The 16,495-nt window shown below is 34.3% G+C and overlaps 1 protein-coding gene across 1 annotated transcript in view; it reads left to right on the top strand.

Annotated features, from left to right (window-relative positions):
- LOC126889715 (tonsoku-like protein) overlaps nt 1-16,495 on the top strand; it is a 94,770-nt gene that overhangs the window by 17,580 nt on the left and 60,695 nt on the right. Inside the window, exons 4-5 of the mRNA XM_050658249.1 lie at nt 2,188-2,441; nt 12,466-12,636. Coding sequence (XP_050514206.1) covers nt 2,188-2,441; nt 12,466-12,636 — 425 coding nt within the window. The remainder of the gene's footprint in view (nt 1-2,187; nt 2,442-12,465; nt 12,637-16,495) is intronic.

The raw sequence follows: 16,495 nt of genomic DNA on the forward strand, positions 1-16,495 counted from the left end.
GGATGATTCCGATGTTAGAGTGACTGGGTGTTCCCCATAGTTCCAACCCATATGTCCAGATTAGCATAAGTATTGCCTTATAGAGCAGCAATTTATTATCCAGAGATAGTCTTGATGAACGGCCCATGAACCAATACATATTTCTGAATTGGAGACCTAGTTGCTTTCTCTTGGTCCAGATATGTTTCCTCCATGTGAGACTTCTGTCCAAATGAATACCAAGATATTTTACCTCGTTGGCTGATGGTAATTGGTGATTGTTTAAAGTTACAGGAGGACAAATTCCTCTTCGTGTTGGAAATGTAACATGAATAGATTTTCCTTCATTGACATTAATTTTCCATTCCAAAAACCAACCTTGTATTCTGTCTAGATACGCTTGAAGGAGATGCGAGGCATAAATAGGGTCAGTGTGTGAGGCTAGGATTGCAGTATCGTCGGCAAATGTTCCTAGCATCATTTCTTCTGTAGGTGGTCTCTCCTGTAGTGGTTCCTGAAGAGCTGGAGGTATATCTGCGGTAAACAAGAGATACAAGGTAGGTCCAGCACGCTACCCTGTGGTACGCCAGCTTTGATAGAATAGAGTTTGGAAATTGCATCTTGGTATTTAATAAAATAACACCTACCTGACAAATATGACTCAAGAAGAATGTAAAAGCTGTACGGTAATGTCCTTTTTAGCTTGTATAGGGGACCTTCATGCCATACCTTGTCAAATGCTTGCCTAACGTCAAGAAATGCCACTGAAGAGTACCTTTTGGCCTCAAAATCAGCATTTATATGTTTTACCACTTATATTTATATGAACTTGTTGGATTGTTGAGTGATGGGGCCGAAATTCAAACTGGTGGTCTGGAATTAGATTTTTGATCCAGGGTTCGAGTTTTTTTACTAATAGTTTTTCGAAAACTTTAGACGTGCTTAGCAGGAGGCTGATTGGCCTGTACGATATAGTTTCTTCTTGAGTTTTCCCCGGTTTTAGAATGGTTATTATCTGAGACACTTTCCATTGATCAGGAAAGTAACCTAAGTTTAATATGGCATTGAATATAAATGTTATAAGTTTTATGCATTTGAGAGTTAATTCTTTCAACACTTTTCCACTGATCAAGTCGTACCCTGGAGATTTTCTATCGTTTAAATTATTAATAGCTAAGATGACTTCATACGATTTAAATTTCGGAATAGGCAAACTCATTTGATATGGACTTTGAAGAAATGAGAATACGTCTACTTCCATAGGTGAATTCATTTGATTGGGAGTAAATACTTCGGAGAAATACTCTGCAAAACAACTTGCTTTCTCTTGTGCACTACGAGCCCATTCTTTGTCCGATTTTCTGATTGGAGGTCACGGTTTCTGGGGTTGTTTAATTTTTCTAGTGACTTTCCATAGCGAATAATCGCTATCTTTAGTAGAATCCAAATTTTCCAAGCAGTACTGAAGTGATTGGTTTTTGAGGGCTTCGAACAGCTTTTTTAATTCCCATGATGCACTATTGAGTCTACGCTTATCAGCAGGATCTCTGGTCTGTTGCAATCTTTTCCTCAATCTTCTCTTTAGCAAAATTTTTTCTTTGACTACTTGTGGGCAGTCATGTATTATGCATTTATCTTGTATTGTTGGTGTTGCTTGCCAGGCAGCTGATTGGATATTTGTAGTTAGTTGTTCCACAGCAAGAAAACGGTCCTTTTTGGTTTTTAGTGGAATGTCTAGAGACACCTTGTTCTCCAGGATAGATCTGAATTTTGGCCAGTGTGTGCGTCTTATGAAGTGACGGGGATATTTCTTTAATAAGTACCTGAGTTCCAACTGTGAATAGTATAGGCGAGTTATCAGATGGTAATTCGTAGCATGATGTAGCTTTTATATTAGACCTAGGGATGTTCTTATCTACAGCAAAATCGACCAAATCGGGGATTTTATTTCTGTCCGAGGGCCAGTATGTTGGTTCGCCGGTTGATGCATAATCCATATTATTTTTTGCATTGCAGCGATTACTGTACAGTAAATAGTGTTTTGTTTTTTTATTTCGATGGGACAAGCCCAATACAGTTACAATTTTTTACAAATTTTTTAACAATTTGGAACAATCACTGAACTATGAAATATAAATTTCATAGCTATGAAATTTGCATAATTTGAAATTTATGATTTTTATAACCAAGCTTCAAATATATTTTTAGTTTGAGTGCGATAAACCCATTGGAAAAGGCTGATATGCAAGCCAGACTATTTTCAAACATGGGACTGGTTAAAATGAGTTTAGAGAATTATGATACAGCCATCGAGTTGTTTACAACATCTATAAACATCTGTAGAACTAATAATATCTATGAACAGCTAAGTAGGGGATATATGTCATTAGCTACGTTATACATCAAGAAAGGAGATACAATTAAATCTATGCACCAATATAATTTGGCTATAGAAGCTGCAAGTAAGTGTTTATTTTTTCTTTTTATTTGTCCACTCTCTTTCTTACGATATATCATCTATCCATCATCTTTGTAGCCTGCATGTATTTGTTTATTTATTAACGGCATCCATTTACAGTTTTAACAAAGCTACAGCTTAACAATACATGTTTAAAATATCAAACAGCTCTGAGTAATAAACTATAGCAAATTTTAATAAAGCTACCAAGGATAAACTAGGGTTGACATGTAAAAGAGATCACTTATTATTGGGACCGTGCAAGTTCGGAAAAGCGACACCTGGTTATGAGCTCAGCAACTTTTTTCGCACTTTTAATTATATTGGCCAATTATATTAGTCCTGGTTGCTGGACAATTTTCAAGGTTGTAGAACAAAAAAAAATTATAAGAAGAAAAAGTAAGATAAGGTTATGTTATTAAAAGGTAAACAATTGTATGTAATAAATAAAACTAATTATTAAAATGTATGTAATAAATAAAACTAATTATTAAAATGCAGTACTGCAAGCAAAATACAATTAATTAAATTTATTTTATATAATAATTGCATATCATATCAATATTGTGGAGCAACATATAATTTTTCTTCTTCAATGACAGTAGTAGGTATGCAATATACGTAGATTTGACAATTTTAATTGACAATATGAGTTATTTAAGAAGGTTGCAAGATTTCTCCGCTATTCTCGCATCTCCTCCAAGTACTTGCACACCGCGAGTAAGATAAATTTTAATTGTGTAGTCGATTCATTTAAACCATAATTAGTGTAGTGAAATGGCACTGAAAAAATTTCCGACTGTCTGTTGTTTCTACAAGGAATTTTAAGATTAATAAGGCATAACATTTGAGGACAATCTACAATAGCATTAATGACTTTGCATAGAAAACATAAATTTAACAATGTTCTCCTTGACTCGAGTGTTGGTAAATTACGACTATCTCTTACCCACTGATAGTCATATTTCTCTCTCCAGTATCCACTCTTATAAGCTGCTGTTCTCAAAAACTTATTTTGGACGCTTTCAATTTGTTCAATGTAAACAGTTGTATGATGGGGACCATACAACGGATCCAAACTATAGAATGGGCCAAACGAGACCACAATAAAGTCTTCTGAAAGTGAATAAAGACAGGTCTACAGATGTGCGTTGGATAAATCCCAGTACTTTCATCGCCCTGTTTGTTACTTGATTGATATGGCTTCCCTAATAACACAAAACATTCCAGGAATGTTCCTAGAAGGTACACACGGGGCATTGAAAACATTCCTGGAATGTCCCCAAAAGCACACGAACGTCCCTGGAAAGTCCCCGGAAAGTGCTGTGTCAGCATTTTAAACATTCCTTGAATGTCTTGTTGGAACATTCCATGAATGTCTACGAATATTCTTTGAACATTCACAGTATATTTTTAAGACTGAATGTCTTGTTGAAACATTCCATGAATGTCTACGAATGTTCTTAGGACATTCAAAGTATATTTTTTAGACATTCTCTGAAATATATCGTCAGTGATGTGACAATACCTCCTATATGTTTTTTCATGAGTTTTCCAGGAGACGAAAAACATTTTTTAAGGTCACCTCCTATTTCCATACGTAAGTTTTGACTTGTTTTGTAGTAAATAGATAGTTGAATTTACTACAAAACAAGTCAAAAAATATATGAAAACAGGAGGTGGCCCAAACAAGTTTTTCATCTCCGACAAAATTCATGAAAAAGCAGATAGGAGGTATTGTCACATCACCGACGATATACCAGAAGTATATGTGGCCGTACCAAATAATACATCCTTGATAAATATAAACATTTTTATTGCACAAAGTCTTGTCATATATTTTTTTTTATAATCGATACGATGACGATTCATTGTATTGAATTGTACATTACCATTACAATCTGGTCATAACTCTGACCAATGAGCAATTTTAATTTATTCTAAATTACTACTGTTCCTTAAAATGAAGAGCTTACCCCATAGCGTCTCAGCTCCGTGAAGTTAGCCCGAAAAAGTCGGGAAAAAAAAATGCGATTGATGCCATTCGTTTGTCCATTGATTGTCCACGTTTGTCCACCATTTTATTTCGTTAGTCCACCCATCAATTCTTTTTTATAAACAAAAATTTTTTTTCGGGCTAACTTCACAAATCCACAAATTTTCGAAAATTTAAAAAAACTCTTGCTATATTGTTTGTCCATCGTTTGTCCATGTTTGTCCACCACATAATTTTTTTTGTCCACCCTCTGAAACAACCCCCTGTTAATTGTAATTATTTTTTTATTTCTTTATTCGGGCTAACTTCACGCTCTCTTAAATGGGCATTTAAACGTTAATTCAGGTGCAGAATCACAACTACCCGTTTGTCCACCCCTTCGCAGCAAAAAAAATGCGATTGATGCCATTCGTCTGTCCATTGATTGTCCACGTTTGTCCACCATTTTATTTCGTTAGTCCACCCATCAATTTTTTTTTATTAACAAAAATTTTTTTTCGGGCTAACTTCACAAATCCACAAATTTTCGAATATTTAAAAAAACTCTTGCTATATTGTTTGTCCATCGTTTGTCCATGTTTGTCCACCACATAATATTTTTTTGTCCACCCTCTGAAACAACCCCCTGTTAATTGTAATTATTTTTTTATTTCTTAATTCGGGCTAAATTCACGTTCTCTTAAATGGGCATTTAAACGTTAATTCGGGTGCAGAATCACAACTACCCGTTTGTCCACCAATTCGCAGCGTTTGTCCAACCCCTTAAAGTGCGAAAGAACCCCCCTGTTAATTGTAATTATTTTTTTATTTCTTAATTCTGGCTAGCTTTACGTTCCCTTAAATGGGCATTTAAACGTTAATTCGGGTGCAGAACCACAACTACCCGTTTGTCCACCCCTTCGCAGCGTTTGTCCAACCCCTTAAAGTGCGAAACAACCCCCCTGTTAATTGTAATTATTTTTTTTTTCTTAATTCGGGCTAGCTTTTAAATGCCCATTTAAGGGAACGTGAAGCTAGCCCGAATTAAGAAATAAAAAAATAATTACAATTAACGAGGGGGTTGTTTCGCACTTTAAGTGGTTGGACAAACGCTGCGAAAGGGTGGACAAACGGGCAGTTGTGATTCTGCACCCGAATTAACGTTTAAATGCCCAGTTAAGAGAACGTGAAGTTAGCCGAATAAAGAAATAAAAAAATAATTACAATTAACTAAAGGGGTTGTTTCGCACTTTAAGGGGCTGGACAAACGCTGCGAAGGGGTGGACAAACGGGTAGTTGTGATTCTGCACCCGAATTAACGTTTAAATGCCCATTTAAGAGAACGTGAAGTTAGCCCGAATAAAGAAATAAAAAAATAATTACAATTAACTAGGGGGTTGTTTCGCACTTTAAGGGGCTGGACAAACGCTGCAAAGGGGTGGACAAACGGGTAGTTGTGATTCTGCACCCGAATTAACGTTTAAATGCCCATTTAAGAGAACGTGAAGTTAGCCCAAATAAAGAAATAAAAACATAATTACAATTAACTAGGGGATTGTTTCGCAATTTAAGGGGCTGGACAAACGCTGCGAACGGGTGGACAAACGGGTAGTTGTGATTCTGCATCCGAATTAACGTTTAAATGCCCATTTAAGGGAACGTGAAGCAAGCCCGAATAAAGAAATAAAAAAATATTTACAATTAACGAGGGGGTAGTTTCGCACTTTAAGTGGTTGGACAAACGCTGCGAAAGAGTGGACAAACGGGCAGTTGTGATTCTGCACCCGAATTAACGTTTAAATGCCCAGTTAAGAGAAAGTGAAGTTAGCCCGAATAAAGAAATAAAAAAATAATTACAATTAACTAGGGGGTTGTTTCGCACTTTAAGGGGCTGGACAAACGCTGCGAAGGGGTGGACAAACGGGTAGTTGTGATTCTGCATCCAAATTAACGTTTAAATGCCCATTTAAGGGAACGTGAAGCTAGCCCGAATAAAGAAATAAAAAAATAATTACAATTAACGAGGGGATTGTTTCGCACTTTAAGTGGTTGGACAAACGCTACGAAAGGGTGGACAAACGGGCAGTTGTGATTCTGCACCCGAATTAACGTTTAAATACCCATTTAAGAGAACGTGAAGTTAGCCCGAATAAAGAAATAAAAAAATAATTACAATTAACTAGGGGGTTGTTTCGCACTTTAAGGGGCTGGACAAACGCTGCGAAGGGGTGGACAAACGGGTAGTTGTGATTCTTTACCCGAATTAAATTTAAAATACGCGTTTAAACGGACATGAAGTTAGCCCGAATTAAGAAATAAAAAAATAATTACAATTAACAGGGGGGTTGTTTCGCACTTTAAGGGGTTGGACAAACGCTGCGAAGAGGTGGACAAACGGGTAGTTGTGATTCTGCACCCGAATTAACGTTTAAATGACCAGTTAAGGGAACGTGAAGTTAGCCCGAATAAAGAAATAAAAAAATAATTACAATTAACGAGGGGGTTGTTTCGCACTTTAAGGGGTTGGACAAACGCTGCGAAGGGGTGGAAAAACGGGTAGTTGTGATTCTGCACCCGAATTAACGTTTAAATGCCCATTTAAGAGAACGTGAAATTAGCCCGAATAAAGAAATAAAAAAATAATTACAATTAACGAGGGGGTTGTTTCGCACTTTAAATGGTTGGACAAACGCTGCGAAGGGGTGGACAAACGGGTAGTTGTGATTTTGCACCAGAATTAACGTTTAAATACCTATTTAAGAGAATTTGAAGTTAGCCCGAATTAAGAATTAAAAAAATAATTAGGTTATTCAATTAACGAGGGGGTTGTTTCGCACTTTAAGGGGCTGGACAAACGCTGCGAAGGGGTGGACAAACGGGTAGTTGTGATTCTTCACCCGAATTAACTTTAAAATACACGTTTAAATGGACGTGAAGTTAGCCTGAATTAAGAAATAAAAAAATAATTACAATTAACAGGGGGGTTGTTTCGCACTTTAAGGGGTTGGACAAACGCTGCAAAGGGGTGGACAGACGCTTAGTTGTGATTCTGCACCCGAATTAACGTTTAAATGCCCATTTAAGAGAACGTGAAGTTAGCCCGAATAAAGAAATAAAAAAATAATTACAATTGACGAGGGGGTTGTTTCGCACTTTAACGGACAGGACAAACGCTGCAAAGGGGTGGACAAACGCTTAGTTGTGATTCTGCACCCGAATTAACGTTTAAATGCCCATTTAAGAGAACGTGAAGTTAGCCCGAATTAAGAAATAAAAAAATAATTACAATTAACAGGGGGTTGTTTCAGAGGGTGGACAAAAATAATTATGTGGTGGACAAACATGGACAAACGATGGACAAACAATATAGCAAGAGTTTTTTTAAATTTTCGAAAATTTGTGAATTTGTGAAGTTAGCCCGAAAAAAAATTTTTGTTTATAAAAAAGAATTGATGGGTGGACTAACGAAATAAAATGGTGGACAAACGTGGACAATCAATGGACAAACGAATGGCATCAATCGCATTTTTTTTTCCCGACTTTTTCGGGCTAAGTTCACGGACCTTAGCGTCTCTTATCTAATCTAACAGGCACACAAGCACTATGCCTGCTTTTCTAACCGCACTATTCTAACATACACAGGCACACAAGCATTATGCTCTGCTTTTCACTATCACATATCACTCAAACTAGTTCAAAAGGCTTTGTCCTCTTCAATCTTCTAGCTTGCTCAGTAGTATCGAGGAGCTGGATTTCCTCAATATTGTTGTAGGTACTTACGAAGTTGTTGCTTGTGACTTCCAACTTTAAAACAAATCCAGCTGTAAAATATTTATGTGCCTGAAGTCTTTTGTATGCTTTTATCTGCTGCTTAGAGTACTAACTGTGAGACTCCACCCGATATAATCAACTATTTATAATGGATAAATAAATATCTATAATAGTAATTTGGTGGAATGCACTTTATGCTAAAATCCAATTCTGACTGAATTGTATATGGATCTAAATCCCCAATTATTTTCAGCTTCAAAAATATCTAAAACGATAACAGAAATAATGTTATTGCTTGCAAAATTCATCAATATTGATAAATATCAGAGAAAAATGAACCCTGAATATCAGAACCAATGAATAAAAATTGATTCCCCTACCTTTCTGCAAACATCTGGAGTTTCCAATAATAATTTCCTTAAATAATCACTTTGCAGTGTGGTAAAGTTTATAAAGTTCACAAAATACAGCAAACGAAATCCAAATGAATCCAAAATAGACAAAATACGACGATAAACAATGAAATGAAATGATATTACAAACGTAACCTGTAACTTTTTGTTGTATCATACAACTTGTATGCCAACCAGAACCAGAAGTCACGTGGTTTGGATTGCCTAAATACATAATATACACGCGCGGCAAATTTGAAAATGAATGCAAATTGAATATTAAATGGCCTCTTTTAAAATACAGGACATTGGTAGTATGTTCATAGAATGTCTTGTGGTAACATTCCACGAATAACTTAATCAGATGTTCACCGAATGTTCCTTGAATGTCCAGGAAATTCAAACATTAATAGAACTTTGATAGTACATTCCTGGAATGTTTTGTGTTGTTAGGGTTGAGAATGACAGTTTGATATCTAACCAGATTCCCAAATCTGATACTTTATTTTTAGATGCGAATGGCAAGTTATTCATATAATAAACAAATGTAACTGGTTTTATTTGCCTCGAGAACGTCATTTGCTTATATTAAGCGACATTTTGTTTAAAGAACACCAACCATAAAACGATTTAACGTCTTCCTGTAATATAAGAGCATCATTAATTTTTCTGAAGTTTCACATCGTCAGCAAACATAAGAACAGTACAGTTTTTTATTTTTGTACTAAATCAATCAGAAATAATCAAAACAAAACAGGGTCGCAATGGGAGCCTTGCGGCACCCCCGATGGTACCGTTTTTTCAATTGAAGTAGCATTTCCCCAAATTAACTACGTACGGCCACTAACAAATTCCTAAATCCATTGAAGAAGGGGATACACAATACCCAAAGCTCTTAGTTTTTGTAAGAGGACCCCATGGGTAACCAGATGAAATGCTTTGGAAAAATCAGTATAGATCCAGTCAACCTGGAATCCCTCTTCAAAGTTGTTATACAGTGAGCACGTAAAGGTTGGAATAAATTCATTTTCTCGAGAATGGACGATTTTGGAAAAAAATCCCAAAACAGGTCAATTTTTATTTTAAAATTGCGACTTACTGGCATATACATCATACTAGTGACGTCACCCATTTGGGCGTGATGGCGTCATCGATGACTTTTTTAAATAAGAATAGGGGTCATGTGATAGCTCATTTGAAAGGTAATTCAATTCTCTATTCAATAATAGAAACATTAAAATAATTATTTATACAGGGTGTCCAAAAAAAATTTTTTTTTAATTAAATTTATTTACATAAAAAGAAGAATGTGCGTAATTTATTTAAATCAAAATACATTTTATTGCTATCAGAAAACAGGAAAAAATGTTTATTTGGCAAATAAATATTTGCCAAATATTTTTGCTTAAATTCAATATTAAAGCAGCCACCCACCAGTCTCGTGACAGTTTGAACATTTAATTTAAGCGAAAAGCAATGATTATTTTTCAAATAAACATTTTTTTAGTTTTTTGAGAGTAGTCAAATGTATTTTGAACTAAATAAATTACATACATTCTTTTTTTTAATGTCTACAAAAATGTCTTTTTTGACATACAAAACTAGATTAAATTGCTTGTGGGCCTGATATTTCTTCTTAATACACATGGTTGTAGTCCTCCCATTACTATTTGTACCTCACTATTAGCGTCTATTAGTATTTGTTACGAGACTGTGTACGTTTTTGTTGATCAATGTAAACATGTAAAATTGGTGGCATTGGGGAGAGGAATATTCAAAGACTCTATGCCATTCACGTGATCATTCTATCTTTTCAGCGGCTGGACTATTATACACTGTGGGCCGAAATAAAGGAGTACATTTTTTAGTTGAAAATAACTTTTTTGTTCTTTGGGCGATTTAATTTCTTTTTGCAGAGCTAATAGCCTAACATGTCCTAACATGACTGCACATTTGTAAGCAAAATAAACGTACAGGGTCGGACTTATAAAAAAATTTATGTAACGGTGCATTTGAGCTCGTTGCAAATGAAAACTGTTTTAGCTAAAATTGAACTGATATGCTCTTTTGGCAGGTTAACTATCCAGAACACTTCAGTAAAAAGGAATTTTTTCAAAATTATTGGATTTGCAAAATATCATTTTTTTATTTAAATAATGTTCAGAACACGGCTTCGCCATAAAGTTTTAAAAAATCCCGAATTTGTAAAATATCATTTTTTACTTAAATTAGGAAATCTTATTCGAGTACTTTTCTAATATGTTCACCAGAACGAAACCCTCTTAACACTAAATTACATCTTTTCCATCGTTTTTGCTTCATATTAGCAGTAATTTTTGTTAAAATGTCTTTAAAATTTCTCAAACGCTCAAATATGTATGTCAATTTTACTTAGTAAGCCATGACTGCTTAGGTTGCCATGGTATTTGTTTGACATTTATAGTTAAATAAGTAAATTGACCAGTTCATAATGGCACTTTTAAACAAAGAGGACAGAATATTAATTAAATATTACCATGAAAAATATAATTATGGTGCAAGAAAAATTGTAAATGGAGAAAAATTGGCATATTGGAAAAATAGGAAAGTTCTTAAGACATCTAAGGGAAACCCATGGGTCTATTGAACATAAAAGTGGAAGAGGGAGGAAGTGAAGCTCAAGAATTGAAGAAAATATTGCTAGAATAAGGCTTGTTCTAGGAAATTTGCAACCTGGCCAATCTGTTGGAACAAGGAAAATCGCAAAAGAAACTAGGATTTCCCACACAAGAATCATTAAAGAAGATTGCCATCTTAAAGTATTTAAAAAAGTTTACTGTCAAAGACTTACTGCCAATGTAAGAGAAACGCAACTGAACAGATGTAATTTGCTACCAAGAAGATTCCGCTCTCGTGAAGACATTAGAAAAATATGGTTTTCAGATGAAAAAATGTTTTATTTACGGCCTCCTAAAAATACCCAAAATAATAGGGTGTATTCTGACGTACAATTTAAGAGAGAAATTCCTATAGAGCATCTTTTAATTGAAAAAAGTCATTTCTCAAAAGGTGTAATGGTCTTTGTTGCAGTATCCATGTTGGGAAAATCTCGTCTGATTTTTGTTGATGCTGGGGTAAAACTTAATTCAGAAACATCAAGAACAAATCTTGCAGCACCTATTACCTGAAATTGAAGAAGTATGTTATGATTACACTTTCCAGCAGGGTGGTGCTCCTTCGCACACTTCCTACAATACTAGTGTGAAAATTGCCCGGACTATATTGAGCCAGAGATGTAGCCACCTAACAGCCCAGAATCAAATCCGGTTGAATATTCAATTTGGGGAATTTTCGGACAAAATTTGTATGACGGACAACAATTTGAAAGCATCGAACAGCTCAAAGAAAGAATGCAGTTTGTTTGGAACAATTTTGAACAGGGTGTAACAAATGGGGCTATCAATTTATGGCGCAGACGACTTCAATAATGGTGGCCACATTCATAATACTTTAGGCTAAGTTTTAAAATTATTAAACTGTTTTCATAAATGTGTTATTTGTTAAAATTTTGTGTTTTCCTAATTTAATAAAAAAATTATATTTTGCGAATCCGGTAATTTTGAAAAATTTCCTTTTTATTGAAGTGTCGTGGATAGCTAACCTACCAAAAGAGCATATCAGTTCAATTTTAGCTAAGACAGTTTTCATTTGCAACGAGCTCAAATGCACCGTTACATAAATTTTTTATAAAAAGAAATTAAATCGCCCAAAAAACAAAAAAGTTATTTTTAATTAAAAAATGTACTCCTTTATTTCGGCTGTAGACACAGTGTAGTACACAGTGTAGATGCAATTTAACATGCATAGGTGAAACCATTATCAACTCTTCATGTTTTCTTTTTTCTTTGTAGAAAAATTAAAGGACAACATAGATCTGATGTGTACAGTATTGCATACAAAAGCCGAAGATCTGATAAAACTAGGTGACTTCCATGCTGCCAAAAAAACACTAAAGAAAGCCTATAAACTTAATAGTCCAAACCTTGAAGATAGAAAAATTATAGAGAAGTATTTCAGAGCCGGTAAGGTTATGTTCTTTCTTCTTTAGCCCATTTCTATCCAACTTTGGACATAGGCCTTCCCCAAATCTTTCTATTTCCGTCTGTCCTTGGTTTCGCTTTTCCAGTTAGTTCCTGCAGCTTTTACAATATCGTCCTTCCATCGCATCTGAGGTCTTTCTCTTCCTTTTCTTCCCGTCCACAGTCTCCAGTATTGTATTTCGGCATTCCATCTTTTATCTTCCTGTCTCGCATTGTGGCCCGCAAATCTACACTTTTACCCTGTTATATGTTCAGTTACATTTTTTACTTCTGTTTTCTTTCTTATCCATTTGTTTGATTTTCTGTCTTGCAGATTTATTCCCAACATGGATCTTTTCATTTTTCTCTGAGTTATTTCTATTTTGTTTATGTTAGCCTTTGTTAATGTCCATGTTTCTGACCCATACGTCAAAACAGGAAGGATGCATTGGTCAAATACACGGGTCTTTAGGTACTGTTGTATCTTAACTTTCCAAACGCTGTCCACGCCAGTCTGATCTTTGTACTTCAATTGTTTGGTTCTCTTTATTATCTTTGATTATTTGACCCAGGTATATATATTCGTCAACAATCTCAATATTTACATCATTTATATTTATATTTATTCTGTAATTTGTATTTGTCATGATTTTGGTTTTACTCATGTTCATTTTTAATCCTATCTTCTCTGATGCCTTTGCTATAGTCTGGGCAGATTATCGGAGAATAGGCCATTTTTGGGAAAAGATATTTATAGTCGGTTCGCTAAATTCAAACACAACTGGCTAGTGATTTTGGTAGGTATTTTTTTTTTATTTTGGGCCAGTTTTGCCAAAATTGGCAAAATTACCAACTATTTAGTAATTATTAACTATTTAGTAATTATTTTTTTGCCATTTTTACTAAATTGGCAAAATTACTTACTAAAATCACTAGCCAATTATGTCTGAGTTTAGCGAACCGATTATACCAGCAATTTTATTGCTGGAATGATTCTGTATACACTCACCGGCACAAAAAACGGGCACCGTAAAAAATGGACTATTTTTAATGAGTTGTATTTCCTAAAGCTGATATCCGATTTAAGTAATTTTTTTAATATGTTATAGCCTTATTCTTTAGCAATATCGCTGTAATAATATTGTTGGTAGACAGGTACATTGTCATTGTATACAGGGTGTACGAATCAAACTGTGCTTTTTCTCAAACTTTGGAACACCCTGTGGAATGTTCTAGCTTTTATAAAATACTGAAATTAAAACCCAACTATAGCCTCAGGTTTTCTTAACATTCTGTTTTTTGATTCATTCGCTTATGGTGATAATAAAAAAGTTAGGCACTTTAACAACTACCCCTGTTTTTCGTCAATACAGGGTGTTTTTAAATAAGTACGGCAAACTTTAAGGGGTAATTCTGCATGATAAAATAATGACAGTTTGCTTTATAAACGTATGCCCGCAAATGCTTCGTTTCCGAGATAGGGGGTGTTGTAATTGTTCTTACAAACTGACGATTTATTTATTACTCTGCAAATGAAATTTGGTAAATTGTAAGAGGAAGTTATTGCGCATTTTTTGGCATACAATTAAGAATTTTATATTCACCATTGGCGTACATACGGGTATAAACATTTTAGATATGTCCCGTATGCACGCCAATGGTGAATATAAAATTCTTAATTGTATGCCAAAAAATGCGCAATAACTACCTCTTAAAATCTACCAAATTTCATTTGCATATCACAAACCGTTTTAGAGCAATAAATAAATCGTCAGTTTGTAAGAACAATTTCAACACCCCCTATATCGGAAACAAAGCATTTGCGGGCATACGTTTATAAAGCAAACTATCATTATTTTATCATGCAGAATTTCCCCTTAAAGTTTGTCGTACTTATTTAAAAACACCCTGTATTGACGAAAAACAGGGGTAGTTGTTAAAGTGCCTAACTTTTTTATTATCCAACATAAGCGAATGTATCAAAAAACAGAATGTTAAGAAAACCTGAGGCTATAGTTGGATTTTAATTTCAGTATTTTATAAAAGCTAGAACATTCCACAGGGTGTTCCAAAGTTTGAGAAAAAGCACAGTTTGATTCATACACCCTGTATATTATTACAGCTATATTGATAAAGAATAACGCTATAACATATTAAAAAAATTACTTAAATCGGATATCAGGTTTAGGAAATACAAGTCATTAAAAATGACCCATTTTTTAGATGTCCGTTTTTTGTGCCGGTAAGTGTATTAATAATATAGGTATGCAAAGTCCGCAGATAGTGTTTTTTTCAATTTTTGCTCTATAACTCCGAAGATTTTAAGTTTACGCCAAAGACACCCAAATAAAAATTCACCGTAATTAAATTCCGCATAACGGTATGTTTTTCCCGATTTATTTAGACGAAAATTTTCTTCGGAAAATGCGGGTTTTTCCAACAAAATCTTTAATTTTCAACTACAATTTTAGGTAGGTATTTATCAATAATTAAATACCATGGTGACATAAAAGACCTTTTGGTATAGATTATACTTCCAGAAGCCGATGGAAATTGAATGAACATTTTAGCAACAATTAAATTGTTAATTAATTGTTTTCATTCTGGTGGGATGTAGAATAGCATTATGTTGTTTTATATGCCATTAGAGTGAAAACTTAGTCTTCTTGTTAATTAACAATTTACAGTCGCTATAATAACCAAATTAAGTGTGATACATAACGATTTTGTATAAAAGGCACTATACAGGGTATCCAGAAACTCTACCGACAAACGAAGACAGGAGATTCCTCAAATAATTTTATGACAATTTAACCCAATTCACCTAGTCCGAAAATGCTTCCTAAGGGAGCTAGAGCTCTTTGAAGATGGCGCCATGTAATTAGTTTTTCTTAAATACCTACAGAACGCTTCTATTTAGAAAAACGAAAATTGGTATATTTATTTACTTTCCTGAAATGAATCGATTCCATGCATTGCGAATTTCTAGTACCGGTCATAGGCGTACGTTTTGGGTAGGGCAACGGTTATTTTATTGCATAACTTTTTTGTCTTCAACTTTTGAGCATTTTTGATACTGGATTATTAAATTGTGAGGTATTCTAGTACTAAAAGGTACTCTTACTTTAAGTCGATAGGATACACCGTTTTCTAGAAAAATCTATTTGAAAGTTTTTAGTTTTGGGAATTTGAAAAAAAAAGTTAACAAAAATTAAAAAAAACCGATGTATTTTACCAACTTAAAGCAAGAGTAACTTTTAGTACTCGAATATCTCGTAACTGAATAATCTCGTGTCAAAAATACTTAAAAATTAAAGACAATAAAGGTATGCTATAAAATAACGGTTGACCTACACAAAACGGACGCCTATGACCGGTACTAGAAATTCGCCATTAATGAAATCGATTAATCTCTGGAATATAAATAAATGTACCAGTTTTCATCTTTCTAAATAGTTTTTTTTAATCTTTTTTTTTTTAAATTCAAGGAACGAAAAATTTTCAAATCGATTTTTCTAGAAAACGGTGTGTCCTATCGACTTAAACTAAGAGTACCTTTTAGTACTAGAATAACTCACAATTAAATAATTCAGAGTCAAAAATGCTTAAAAATTAAAGACAAAAAAGTTAGGCGATAAAATAACCGTTGCCCTACCCAAAACGGACGCCTATGACCTGTACTAGAAATTAGCAATGGATGGAATCGATTCATTTCTGAAAAGTAAATGTGTATACCAATTTTCGTTTTTCTAAATAGAAGCCTTCTGGAGGTATTTAAGAAAAACTAATTACATGACGCCATCTTCAAAGAGCTCTAGCTCCCTTAGGAAGCATTTTCGGACTAGGTGAATTGGGTTAAATT

Source organism: Diabrotica virgifera, chromosome 8, assembly GCF_917563875.1.
Source record: "Diabrotica virgifera virgifera chromosome 8, PGI_DIABVI_V3a".
Lineage (NCBI taxonomy): Eukaryota > Metazoa > Arthropoda > Insecta > Coleoptera > Chrysomelidae > Diabrotica > Diabrotica virgifera.